The sequence below is a fragment of the Medicago sativa genome, chromosome 2 (genome assembly GCF_051527215.1).
Source record: "Medicago sativa cultivar Bolivia chromosome 2, Bolivia_mono, whole genome shotgun sequence".
NCBI classification, from domain to species: domain Eukaryota; kingdom Viridiplantae; phylum Streptophyta; class Magnoliopsida; order Fabales; family Fabaceae; genus Medicago; species Medicago sativa.
This window is the reverse complement of record NC_140750.1, coordinates 14663900-14679126: the sequence shown is the minus strand read 5'-3', so window position 1 is coordinate 14679126 and position 15227 is coordinate 14663900. Positions and strand designations below refer to the sequence as shown.

Here is a 15227-nt window from a genome sequence, read left to right as displayed (position 1 = left end):
TTCACAATACAAAACAAATCAGACTCGTAAGATTCTAGAATTTCTAAGACATGAAAGTTGTTAACAAACTTTAAGTGTTTGATGCACAACAATTTTAGTAGAGTTTTGGCACAATTTAAATGTTGGTCTTTACTAATCTTCAAGTCTTAATTCCTTTATATAGAGGTATGAAAGAGATGTTGTAGAGGTGTCAACGCATCAAATAGTCGTTGTTGAAGCTTGATCAATCACCAATGACCTGTTGCTTGATTTGGTTAATGTCTTAGGAAGGAATAATTTGAAAACCATTTCTTGTATGAAGAATTAACAAGCTGAGACACAGTTGTAGCTTGTACTATGCGCATGAAATGTTGGAGTAGTAGAGTAGTGGTTGTACTATTGTCCTTCCACTGTCCTTTCTCTATGGATAAGCATCCAATGCCTTCTAATTCCTCTGAAATAGTCGTTGCTCCAGTCTTCTATTCCTTCTGCACATTTGTGTCTTCAAATAATAACTAACTTCAGGTTCTTCACTCTAGACTCTGATGGTCTTCAGACTCTAATGTCTTCAGACTCAGACCTTGCAACGAGCTTCTCTTGTAAATTATTTTGCTCTAAATTGTTCTTCTAGAACCAATACCTTGTTTTAAGACTTATAATTTTTAGTCTATGGTCCTGCACACTTGAACAAATATTAGCATATCCAGTTGAACTTTTAATACCTCTTTATCATCAAAACTTAAAGAGGCATTGTTTAACACATTTTGTTCCAACAATAACAATTAAGATAAACTAATATTTGCTATCAGGATGCTACCAAACTTTGAAGATATGGAACTTTAACAACGGTGAACATGGGAGTAATTGTTCCTTCACACTCCTCGAAGTCATGATGGATCTAAGGTTATCTCTTAAACGGTGTCCCCCACAGTTTTTGTTTCCCTTGCCACCGTAATCGCCCTGGTTTCCTCCCCTCTTATCAGATTTGGTGGGTGACCTTATGGTGTCGATTTGCATCGTCTTCGCAGAGTACGACGTGGATCCCATAACAGAGAGGGACATAAATGGGTAAATATAGAACTGGAGGGATGATGTTTTAAAGGACATTATCGTTGTTGAAGTTCCTTGGTTGCTAAACCTGAATTTGATTGGTTTCAACACAGATCAGACGTTCACCTTGCGCTGCGACTAGTTCTGATTGATTATGAAATTTCGTGAGCAAGGTATGGAGGAGGTCATTGGTTTACCCTCCTCTGTTCAATGCTTGGATGTAAGGATTCATTGGATTCATCGTTGTTCCGAAGACAAGAGGTGACGATTAAGGCACAATTGGTGCAAGATGGAAGCCTAATGGGAATGGTGTTACCGCTCCATTGGAAATTGAAGTTGGACGACATGATTGAAGCACCACTGTAAATTCAAGGTTGATGTTCCTGTGGTTCATCACAAGTGGAAAAGAGGATGTAGTGGTTCCATCTATCATATCATTTTATGGAAAAAGGTCATTATGGATGATTGTTGAATGAAGACATATGTTAACAATTGGACCTTGTTAGAAAAGGAAATGAAAGGTGGTTCAGAGGTTTGATTCCCAGTGGAGTCGCCAATGATCCTCCTAAACTTAAGATCTCTAGATGGTGGTGTTAAATGACCTTGTGTGTAAGACCTTCATCACCAGCCTTCTTCTTGGACGAAGGGAGATGTACATTCAAAGACACTCAAACACTCAAGTTATTAAGTGTCGTGGATCTATTAGGTAAGGATAAAATGTGTGCGTGCACGTAACAATGATCCCGAGTTAGTATATGGATAATGTAGGTTTAGGGTTTTGATCTTTGAACCTTTTCCTAGACAATTGTCTTCAAGGAACACATGTGGACGGATTGTGAGAAGATAACATTGAATTCGAGTTGGATGGCTCAAATTTCCCCAATGGTTAATTATTCTAGCGTGGTCCTGGTAGATGCTTAAATGATGGTCCTTCTAGACCTGCAAAGAGGTTATCCAAATCAAGTCGTGGTTTGGGCCCTAGCTCATACCTGAACAGATACAAAACATGGTTTTAACTCAACCAAGGATCCTCGTAAACAAGCATAGTTTCATAAAGATTTCTTAGCTTCCAAGTTTTACTAAAATATTTTGGAACGCAATCTAGAATATTTTGGAACACAAACTGAAATATTTTGGTATGCAATCTAATATATTTTGGTACGTGAACTGAAATATATTTTTGTATTCAATAATATATTTTTGTACTCAATTTAAGATATTTTGGTACTCAATTGAGATATTTTTGTACTAGATCCAATATTTGGATTACTTAATCCCAAAGTAATGTATTACTTGTTTATAAAGTTTCTCACTTAATTCCGAAGGGAATTTTTACCTCAAGGAACTATGACCTTAAAAACACTCTCAAATCTGAAAGGACAGAAAAAGGAGATGGGAAGAATAGCTAGTTAACACAAGCTGGAGGGAGAAGAGAGAAAAAGTTCACGACAACTCAATAGAAATCTTTGGTGTGTGGAATGTACTATGTGAGTTCTCTATTTATAGAGAAATTCCACAACTAATAAGTGATAAATGGTGTGTGGAATGCACTATGTGTGAGTTCTCTATTTATAGAGAAAATTCACAACTAATAAGTGAGAAACTCTTTCTCTCTATTGAGTTGTTGAAAACTCTTTCTCTCTTCTCCCTCCAGCTTGTGTTAACTAGCTATTCTTCTCCTCATCTCCTATTTCCGTCCCTTCGGATTTGAGAGTGTTCTTAAGGTCATAGTTCCTTCAAGTAAAAAGTCCCCTTCAGAATTAAGAATGGTAATGCTATAAATAAATATACACCTTGATATCATTCTCAATGCATGACCAAAACAGATACTAAACCCTCATTTTATAGATTGAACTCAATGTAAGCAGAGAGACTATTCTTAAAAACTACAATATTATGGAGGACTAAAGATTACCATAAATTTTTTATAGAGACTAAACTTGGAAACTCATGATTTTGCAGGGACTAAAAACATATTTAACCCTTACTATACGAGGAGTGCTAGCAACACTCTCTTTTCAACACTCTCCTTAATACTCACTCTTTTATTGGATGAAATCAATGTGGGTCCTACACTTTGAAAATGGGACCCACATAAAGTGTTGATACCTACATTGATTTCACCCAATAAAAGAGTGAGGGTTGAAAAGAGAGTGTTGCTAGCACTACTCCTTACTATATACAAAGAAAATAGTGTTTTGGGCTGACGTTTTCTCCTTGTCATTATACTCTTAAGCAAATTTGACCATAAAAATGCTATTTTGTTAGTGTCCTTCAAAAAGATAAAAATTTATATTATATTTGTTATATTTTTTGAAAAATATTATTTTTGTTATATTGTTGGTATCATTGAAAAATATAAGTATAGTTTGTTGCAATACGAAAGTGCAAAATATCTATTATCTATACCTATAATTCTAATCAAAATAAAATTAATTTTTATCAAAATTTCATAAAATCAAATTAATTTCAATCAAACAATCATAAAAATTATTGTTCATAATTTATACACATTAACATGATGAAAAGAGCATTCAAACAGGTATACAGAGTGTTCGTCTTATCGCTAGTGATAATAATGATAAAAATGGCCAACATCCATATCCAAGTCAACGGTGGACTCCGACTAACCACAATAGCACATGACGACACATGGTGGTTTTTCTGATGAGTCACGGTGGATCTTCAACGTTGACCACCACCAAATCACCACCATCTTATATATTTTTACTCCAATTAAAAATCTATAATTATTACATTAAATATTATGTTTTTTGTTTGCATAAAAAATTCATTTTTTAATACACTATTTAATGACCATTGACTATTGATGACTTACTTGTCTCGAGAAATTAGTCTTTGCAGTTGAACGCAGATGATACCCGATTGACACAAAAATAATGACCATTGACCACCGATGTTTACCCACATTAAATATTCATTTTTCTTTTATATTTATCTATTAGTTTTTAGCATGTTATTAATATATTTAAATATTAAATTAAATTAATTAAATATGCAGTTTTTCTTTTTATGTTTTTTATTTATCAAATTAATTAAAACCTTGTGAAAAAAATTAATATATTAATTTTACAAATAAAGTAGTTAACCTTTATCCAATGGATTTATATTTTGATTTTAGTTGATCCATTTGATTCAAAAATATAAATAGATGAATGATCCATTCATATTATGAAATGAAAGGATTTATTCCAATCCACTAACTAACTGTTTGTTGGTTGAATAATTTGGATGGATTAATAAGTGGATCGGATGTACTAGATGGATGATAGATCAAATTGCCACCTCTAATGTTTACAAGTTTGCTAGATTAAAAATGTCATATGTCACAGGTCATAGAAGAAGAGTAAGACATAAATAAATATACATTGATTTGTACAACTTTAGGAAGTATGAGAAATAATCATTACAATGTAATGCAAATTAAACATAAGTTAACACAAACAACATCAAAGAATTAAGAATCTAAAGAGGCCATAGTCTTTGTCTAACCATCATGTTATTGTGTTCCTCCTCCTTGCAACTTTAGGCACCTCTACTGAATGAGTGAAGTCAAGAAACACTAAACATCAAAAGTACATACATACATGCACTTTTTGTGAATACATACATGCATGTACTTTTTGTGATGAGTGGAAGTTTAAGACTAAACCCCTTTAAACGTATAGTTCGATCAACTACCCTAAAAATCAACGGTACTAAAACCCTTCAATTTTGAAAAAAAGCAAACAACTGTAGCACCATCTCTCTCTCACTCGGCCCATCTCTCTCTCACTCATGCCATTTCCCTTTTCTCCCTCGCCGCCGTGATTACTCCATGCAGCACCTCGCGAGATTTCACCGTCGCCGCCGTCGATCTTCGATTCTCCCCTTTCACCCATCGTAGCACCCTCGTGATGACTCAATTCATTAATTGGTGGTTATACTGTGTATACAAAATAATAGGAGGGAAAAAAAGGGAAGTAACAATTTCAATTGAGAAAGAGTATTGGGATCTTTTGGGTTTAGAGTCGTAGACCCTCAAAATTCTACATGTTTCGGGAACAGGGAGATTTTCCTCCTAATCTTTGGAGCATCGCTCCTGTTAGGAACTTTTGTTGAAAGGGTCCATGTTTATTTCATTGAACCTGCATTTCACTGTGAAAGGTTTGCCTTCTAAATCAGTGAAATTGTTACCGTGCATGTTGTGTTTATGATATTTATTTATTTATTTATATATTTTTCAACAGGTTATCTGTCTTCTCTTACTGCTTTTAAGCAGCTCATTTCATTGGTTCATTATTATCATATTCCTTTCTGATGCATGTTTTAAATCAATTATCAAACTTGTGCAGTTCATGGATCTTTTGGAAGAACATCCTAAGTTGCGATTGTCGAAAGCTAGTGTTACACATCGAGGAAGAATAAAAATAGTGTAGTGGCGTAATCAAAATTTAATGTAAATTTTTTGATGTTCTTTTAAATTTATACCTGGTAAAGATAAACTAGCCAAATATATGGTATGTGTGACCACATTTTTTAATATGAGTGACCACTCTTTTTTCAGAAATTAGAACTTGTCCGTCTTTAGGCGTGATAAACTCGTAAATTGTAAAATAAGTTATTTATTGTTGGAATTGCTTTTAGTGCAGTGATCAAATTAGATTGTGTGTTTGATTTGCCTAAAACAAGATTATTTATATCTGGTAAAGATAAACTAGCCAAATATATGGTATGTGTGACCACATTTTTTAATATGCGTGACCACTATTTTTTTCAGAAATTAGAACTTGTCCGTCTTTAGGCGTGATAAACTCTTAAATTGTAAAATAAGTTATTTATTGTTGGAATTGCTTTTAGTGTAGTGATCAAATTAGATTATGTGTTTGATTCGCATAAAACAAGATTATTTATACATGGGAAATATAAACTAGCCAAATATATGTTTTGTGTGACCACATATTTTAAGGTGCGTGACCACTATTTTTTCAGAAATTAGAATTTGTCCGTCTTTAGGCGTGATAAACTTGCAGATTGTAAAAGAAGTTATTTATCGTTTGAAAGACTTTTAATGCAGTGATCAAATGAGATCATGCGTTCTATTCGCCTAAAACGAAATTATTTACATCTGGGAAATATAAACTAGCCAAATATATGATATGTATGACCACATTTTTACAAATACGTGACCACTATTTTTTCATAAATTAGAACTTGTCCTTCCTTAGGCGTGATAAACTTGCCGATTGTAAAACATGTTATTTATGGTTGGAAATGCTTTTAGTGCAGTGATCAAATGAGATTATGCGTTCGATTCGCCTAAAACGAAATTATTTACATCTGGGAAATATATACTAGCCAAATATATGGTATGTATGACCACATTTTTACAAATACGTGACCGCTATTTTTTTCATAAATTAGAACTTGTCCGTCCTGAGGCGTGATAAACTTGCCGATTGTAAAACAGATTATTTATGGTTGGAAATGCTTTTAGTGCAGTGATCAAATGAGATTATGCGTTCGATTCGCCTAAAACGATATTATTTACACCTGGGAAAGAAAAACTAGCCAAATATATGGTCTGTATGACCACATTTTTACATATGCGTGACCACTATTTTTTCGTAAATTAGAATGTCTCACTGACAATTGGCTTGAATTGCTTTTTTTTTTTTTGCACATGTAAGTTACAGATAACCAAATAAACGAACAATATAACCATAATTTGTCAAAGGCGTAACCATTTTTTCGTAAATTAGAATGTCTCACGACTAGTTTTAAACACATGAAAGAAAAAAAAACATGGTTACGCCTTTGTAAAATTGTGGTTACACACTTCAAATATTTGGTTATACATAATTTTCCTGTGAAAACAATATTATTTTAAGGCGAGTTATCACTGAAATATCAAAAGTGATAAATTGTAGTGAAAACAATATCATTTTAAGGCATTTTAAGGCGATATATGTATTCGAGTTTAAACTATTTACTCATTGTTTGATGATAATAAAGTGAGGTGAATGATCTTCATTGTTTGACAGACTTTAGGAAAACTATCCAAAAATGATATGCGTTTAACCATTTTTTAACAAAGGTGTAACCACATTTTATTTTCATGACCAAATTGTCTTTATCACTATTTCACATGATATTAAGAGTTCAAGAAACATAGAATCTATATCTTTTGATATTTCAGTGATAAATTTCCCATTGATTTACAATAAATAAGGAATGTTTACAATACCTTAATATTACACATCCAAGTCAAAACATTACAAAGAAATCTGTCAATTATCAAAGAATCACTCATTCTTTCTTGAGCCACTATATCATGTTATGGTCCTTCCCATACACTTTTCATCTTTTCTTTTAGTACAACCAATCCCTCCTCTTTGTTAAACTGGTAATACAAGACCTTGACTTTCATGATTCCAAGATCTTTCTTATCTTTCACCTTGGGTATATCAAGTCATGACAATTGACAACAACCTAAATTGAAGCTTCTTTTCAGTTTGTACTTCCAGATCAAGGGGTAATATTATAATTCCATTCCCAATCGTTTATATTGCTCAATGTCATCATTAAAAACCTGAAGTGTTAGTTATTGAGTCTTCTTGCAATCAACTAATTTTTTTGATCCCAAACAACAAACACATTACTAATCATTATCAAATGCAAAATAAAATATGCCACAAAACAACTCCAAAAATGAAAAATTACATACGGGTCCAATTTATACCAACAACAATCACATTAATATATGTACCTTGTTCCAAGAAACTTATAGAAACTGCTATTCAATTTCATACCAATGATCATCAATTTCGTAACCACAATTTCTTTCCCTTATCAATTTGTCTTTCTCATTATTCCTCCACGTGATATGAGGGAAGAGAATATATTTGGACACACTTGAGAGTAGACTGATGTTAATAGAGTGAGAGGTGCAATATCTTGTAAGTTTAGCGGACTTTACAAATACTAACCAAATCGAGGAAGCATTTAACCAATATTTATCAAATGTGTAACTACCTACTATTAGTTTTCAACAAAAACTTAATTTTGTGCATACAAATAGGGAATCATAAAACTTATGGGCCCTTAATGTTTCTTGGAGTCTAACATTACAAGACACACCCTTCAAAAAAAAAAAAACATTACAAGACACATAAAGGGGCACAATCATGGTATTTCTCTCATAAGTTTTGAGAAATTTGACATGAACTTGTGACAGTCATGGTATTTCTTTGTCCCGACACTATGTAAATGTGAAAATCTAATATTTAAACGTTGCTCTCCTATCCACCAATCCTTCCAAAATAATGTATTATTTCTGCTACCAAGCGCTCTTTGAATTACCAGTGAAATCCAATTTGATTCCACATCAAATTCCCTTCCAATCGAACACAAATCACTCCACCATACCAAATCCAGTCTTCCACCTACCATTCCTTCCGGCCTTCCGCCTATTTCACTGATAAGTTGAACAATTTATATAATGGAGACATTAGACAACTTTACAATTATAATACCTATCAGTCAAACTCATGGACAATATTAGTAAAATCACATATACATTAAATGATAAGCAAAATAAACTGAGAGAAACACTAACCTGCAATGGATAAAGTATTAGCAAAACTTATACTATAGTATTGGAAAGCTCAGGGACATAGACCATTTTCAATGAGTTGAGCCACCTTCATTAAAAATGCTTTTTCAATCTAAAAATATCACTTTTTTTCACCATTTATATACAAATAGATGAAACTAAAAATGGGCCATGATATTGTGTTCCCTCTGATACCTACCCATACCAAACACAAATTCAATGACCATGAAGGTTTTGATATAAAGCATAAATATGTTCCAAGACATCCCTTCTACACTTCACCATTTCAAAGAATAACATTACCATAATTATGACTACTCGCTCGCCTATAAGATCAACACACCTTAACTGCTCCCAGAGCTGCAGTCTTACTGCCATTATAGTATAGCAGATACGGGTAGGTTATTCACATCATAACCATGATAGAGGTCGGTACATCTAGCCTCCCTTTATATTAGCTCCTTCCACAACTCCAAATAAATAATGAGCACACAAATTTAAGCACCCAAGACATTAACAGTAACAACATCCATCATCCAAGAAACTCTAAAAAGAACAACAAATAAATTAAGATAATAACACGCTATTATTATAGAGAATTCAAATTCACGAAATCATCGATGTTATACTCGACATCATCAGCAAAACTCAAAACATTATATATCATTATGATCATGGTCATCATTCCATATAATGATATAACAACTACAATCTAAACTTTAAACAAACAAAAAGAATACTTTTTCAACTCCTATCAATATCCTTATCAATCATCATCCAGAATTAAAAGTCGAGTTGACATAGCAAGAAGTCAAGATTAACAATGTTGGTGAAAAGGGAAAATGCTAGCCACAGGCTGAAATGCTACAAAGGAATAGCAAAAAGCTTACCTTGACGATTTTAACAAATAAACGAAATTCAACAATTAACAAAAAGGTTAAAAAACCAAAGGCACTTCATACACCCTTTGAAAGAAAGAAAAATTATTATGCAACGAGGTCTTTGCAAGGATAGAAGACAAATCTTGAAAATTCAATCAACATTGAGTTAAATAATTACTAATAATGTTTCAAAGCTTTCTAGAGTGCAAGTGATATATAATAACTAAGTTAACAACACGTGAACAACCCCATGGTCAATAATCGTGGTCACACATATCATGAATCGTAGTATGTACATCAAAACTTATTTTTGAAATACTACTGGATATGGTTATGTTTCAAAATTTTAGACTGACTCAACTTTAAATATTACACATATATTTGTCGGTCTTGAGCATAAGTTGAATCGATAACAATTTGCATCTGAGAACGAAGCCAAATAAATCTTTGTAAATAAAATCTCTATGTAATTCAGAATAATCATGCAATGTGTATACCAAAACTTAAATCATGTTTTGCATCTGAGAACGAAGCCAAATAAATCTTTGTAACAATTTTTAGTTCAAGACTTTAGAGGAAAAAGGCTTATCCCCTCGAGACAACACTAATCTACCATGGAGGTAATTACTACATTTACCAAGAACAATCTGATAAACATCTTCAGAGATTTTAATTGAAAGAGAATTACCTTTCAAACAAGGTTTAGGGAGTTGATTCAAAGAAACATCAACTTTGTTGAAGAGAGCCTGCGCAAAACTGCGGTTTTTGACCGAGGTAGAAGGAGCCACAACAGGTTTTGGAGGATCTGAGACCAAGCAAGGCCAAGGACAGACGAAGGGAGTAGATATGGCTGTAGATCTTCGAAACCAAAATAACAGTCTGAGAGCAAACCTAAAACAGGGAACCCACAAGACTGGCAGCGGCAACAACAAAGATTCAAAATTAGGCAAATCTGGACTCGAAAATCAAACCCAAAGCAGCTCAATCTTGAATCTACAGAAGCACACAACCGCAAACAGCAAAACACTCTTAAACCAGATGGTGAACAGTGCACACGAACTGAGAATCAGGAACGCGCGGATGATCCGGACGATAACAGCAAAGAGGATAATCAGGGGAGACTATGGTGCTACCGTGAAGAGGTGTAAGTCACCTTAACAACCAGCGACGAACAAACCCATTACGGGTTACTGTTCATAGGAATCACCAGAGCATTTTTGGTCGGTTCGTCTTTCAAGTGAGAGAGAGAGAGGTTGTGTAAGGTTTGATCTGTTTTTTGTTTTTTAAATAAAAAATAATTTAATTTCCACCCAGGCAAAGGATGCCACATAACCGGTGGTACCAAAGCGTGTACAGACTAAAGGGTGTACATGAATCTTTTTCCCGAAAGAAAAGGCCTTCAATTTAAGCAAGTACACAAGAAGGAGTAGATATTCTCTCCCCAAGAAAGAAGCCCCCTTTCTTTAACCAAAAAAAATCATCTTCACTTAGTCCCAATAAAACTTTTTTCATTATTTTTTTTGGTTACAAAAACTTTTTTTCATTTGAGCAAATTTAAAAGCAACGATTCAAATATGGCTTTTTGTTGCATTTTGAAATTAAAGTGCTTGCATTAATAAACAAGCTTACAAAATTTATGGTAATTAAATATATTTTTATAAAAACCTTTAGAAAAATATATTTAATGTCTTCCTAAAATTAATCAAATCTATAGAAAAGGGTCATAATTTATGAAAAACACATGAGGCAATTGCTTGCACCTATCATATCCTGAATTCTGACTAAAATAATTTTTGACCATACTTACCTCCAAATCGAATTTCAAATTATGGGGGTCATTCTTCTAAAGATTGGAGGGTTGAACAAAAAATCTTATCAGTTTACTTGAGCCACTCACAAACCATATAATGTCAAATAAATTTATATCCACAACCACCTGAATATTCTAGGTAAAATTAAACAAATCCAATTCTTCAATGGACGAACCAAACCTACCCAAAAAATTGCAAAATTCATGTAAATGAAAATATATACAACAGTTCATAAATTCATCTTAACTAAATCCTTCTTGGCTTCTTGCAGAGCTCACAAGCAACCAAGAAAAATCAATCTAGCAAGAAAATGCAGTTGCTTCAGTATCTTCTTCAACTTGAGAGTGAAATACGAAGCTGGGAAATGTAGTTGTGATTTGTCTGCAAATAAAACAATTTGTAAGATGTTAGATTCTAGAGCTAGGTAACAAAATGCTAATCAACGTTGAACTAAACATGTTTCCAATTCCTTGAGCTACAAAATCCAATATATCTACGCACAACTACATAATCCAATATGCCATCTCTAGGTTATATTATCTAACCATTTGATACATGACCAGAGAACTTTTTTGTTCTTTTCCATTTTACCCTTGAGCTTCGCATTAACTTTTAAGTTATACTAAGTTGGTAGTTTTTGGTGCAGACTGTGTATCTTCTACACGCAACTACATAGACTAATCCCTCGAGTTGGGTAAGACCACAATTGGCGGCCAAACTCTTCTTCAAGAGTTTTAACACTTCTGCATTCTAAAAGTTGAATTCGAACCCAAGACCTCTAGTTACGCTGGAAGAGACTCAAATCGACTCATTCAAGTGCTCTTGGGTGAGTTCATAGTTTTTTAACAAATAGAAAGAGGCATATACATAGGATCATGCAGCGAAGAGAATGAAAGAAAAATAGAATGTTCTCATCAATTGTTTAGGTAGGTTGGAGGGTTAGGATTGATAACATACATGGTTGAAATATTAGTGATTAAGTTGAGGCACAATTCTTACATAAATAGCCCTTAAAATCTATTAACAAATTTAGACTTGTTTAAGAATATGAAACATTTAAACTAAAAAAAAGGTGAACACATTCTGATATATACTATCAAGACTTGCAAAATTTGGAAATGGTGTTAATAGCGACAAGAAGAAACTCACGTGAGATAGGGAAGAGACATATTTTTCAGAAGAGATGGATGCCGCAGGGCCAGGTTGTAGAATTCTTCTTTGTCAATCTTCTCATCATGATTTCTGTCTGCATCCTCAAATGTCTGAAACATCATAGAAAATGTTAGCAATAGGTTTAAAGACAAGATTATGATAGTACAATAATGATTTTGGCTTGTCAAAATCTTGGAACTCAACCTATACATAAATTGCATGTTTGTTAATGTTTCTTTTCTTTCTATATATTATCAAGAAGAGTGAAAAGGAATGTAAATGGTGCAGATTAACTTAACATAAAAAGAAAGATACAGAACTAATTAATTTCTGAATTTGCCTAAACTTGTAAACATAATAAGATTTGACATGCATATAGTGTTATCAGATGAATAAATCACCTTGTCAATGATGTGATTGATCACGTAATCTGAAAGTTTCAGGCCAGATTCAGATAGAGAAGCTACCACCATTTCTTTCAACTATACACAAAATAAGAAATTATAAGTTGCATATCAGAAAATACCAATACAAGAAGCATGTTGGTCTAGATAAACTCCATGGAAGCAAAGATAGAATTACAAAAACTTGATTTGATTGCTAGTTAGTGTTGAAGGTGAGTGGTTGAAAGATCCATTCATTCAACACCATATAAAAAGAAATTAAATTACCTGTTCTCTGTCAATGTATCCTTGCTGGTTGAGATCATACAGTCTGAATAAAACTGTAATAAGGGAAAGTTAGGAAACCACAACAAGCATATGAATTCGGATTTGGATTCCACGCAGTTAATCCGTGACGGCATCACACTGTTATAGATCTCAGCTATTAGATCTTAAATCAAGATAAAGATTGTTTAGAAATAATTGAGTGAAGTTGTAATGCGAACCAACCAATCTCAAGTCAATGGCCGAGATCAATTAACACGTGTAGCGGCGTGCTTTTCTAACTGCCTGGAATTCATGTCCAAAAAGCCTTTCCTTTCTAATAAAAAAAATTGTTGACTAGAAGATGTTTAGAGTCTGAATAAATTATTTGTCACACTTACATTCAATCTTATCATCCATTGGTGCAATTGGATGGAAAATAGACATAGCAGCTGCAAACTCTTTGAAATTGAGCACTCCATGGGAATTTGTGTCAAACATGTCAAATACCTGCATAATTTGACAAGAATAAAATTATGAAAAGGACAAGCATATTTTTACCAATGTTCATATCATATGTATATAGCATGTTGTATTTTTCTCATTTTCACTTGGGAAGAAAGGTAAAAAGTTGAAAACAAAATCACAAGTGAAAGCTTTTACATACCCTCTCTGCAGACAAACATCGTTTACTGCTTGTCTTGAATAAGGCCAACTGAAAATCATCCTGTCATATATAAGGGCACTTATGATTATACTCATGAGGTAGGAAGAACACCATTTCTCCAAAAAGTCGAGCAGAAAAATATCATAAAAAGGTTTGAATATATTTTTTCTTCTATGTAACATATATATATATATATATATATATATATATATATATATATATATATATATATATAACATATTGATTTTAGTCTCTAGAATTTAATTAAAGTGTATATGGTACACATATTAAGAACTAATTTCAATAAGGACCAGACATAAAAAAATGGTATGTTTAAGATCATCAAAATCAAGCAAATTTTTTTACATTGAAGAAAAGTGAAAAATGGTATATTGCAAGAAAAGTGAAAAATTTGTTACAACCATCAGAATCAAAACAACGTAGCATGATATGGGATTACTAACCTTAGTGATCAGTCCATCGTCAACAACTGCACTGCTGATCTGCTTAAATAGTTCGTACAAAGCTTCAACCTCGCTTACGGTAACTGCATTGATGCTAAAACAAGTTAATTGTATTCAAGCCTTAACAAGAAGCTTAGCAAGTGAAAATGGTATAATGATAGTATGAATCTATGATACAGATTCATTTCTACCTAAGAGTTTCCTAGAATTCTATTGCACCACTTAAAAATCAAAACAGAAAAACAAGCAATTTTATTCAAAGCAGAGCAAAAAAGTCTTAGTAATTGGAGCAAATTCAATGCATGCTAATGAACGATCGGATTGTCTATTTGCCAATGATGTTAAATAATGACACTATAGCATAGCAGAATTTGAACAAATCACTACTGTTCCGTGATATGTTATTTAGTAAAAAAATTAACTAGCGGCGCTGTAGAACTATTGCGTATCAAAACTTGAATGAACCGTTATTTGCTGCGATGTACGATTGACAGCACTGCTATCTGGATCCATAAAAAGTTGCTAATACATAAATAGGAAAGAAGTATTGCAATGATCATAACTTACAAACTGTTTCGTTCGAAATTTCTTCTGCATTATTTAAACCACCATGCGGAGGCGGCGGCTGCTCCGGGCTCGACAATTCAGTATTACACCAAGTTACCACAGCAAGACACAGTTGTTTCAATCCGTTTAAGCAACGCAACATCTTGTTCTCCAGCAGATATCAACAGACTCCATAACTGAAGCTCCCAAACACCAAGAGAAAAAACTAAATTAAATGTGCAAGTATAAAGAAAAGAAAAATTCAAATTTACTGAAATACAAGGGATACTGCAACACATATACAAAACATAGATTATAGCATCTACATGACTTAATACAATCAATATGACATAAACACTGGGTTAAATGGTTCAAATCAGAACAAAACCGTGATCGAACTGTTCAAATAATCAAA

General features: G+C 33.2%; 1 protein-coding gene and 1 long non-coding RNA gene across 2 annotated transcripts; one reads left to right on the top strand and one right to left on the bottom strand.

Annotated features, from left to right (window-relative positions):
• The first annotated feature begins 4773 nt into the window (after positions 1-4773).
• On the top strand, positions 4774-5784 carry LOC146944831 (uncharacterized). Its single transcript, XR_015028149.1, has 2 exons — positions 4774-5196; positions 5385-5784. It is a non-coding gene; the product is annotated as an uncharacterized LOC146944831 (long non-coding RNA).
• A 5851-nt stretch (positions 5785-11635) lies between these two features.
• On the bottom strand, positions 11636-14975 carry LOC146944830 (calcineurin B-like protein 3). The gene is made up of 8 exons (XM_085748807.1): positions 14834-14975; positions 14267-14349; positions 13803-13862; positions 13537-13645; positions 13160-13212; positions 12890-12970; positions 12486-12598; positions 11636-11717 (listed from the first exon to the last, which is right to left on the bottom strand). Exons 1-8 carry the CDS (start codon positions 14973-14975, stop codon positions 11636-11638), a joined length of 723 nt encoding a protein of 240 aa, XP_085604933.1.
• Positions 14976-15227: the final 252 nt, after the last annotated feature.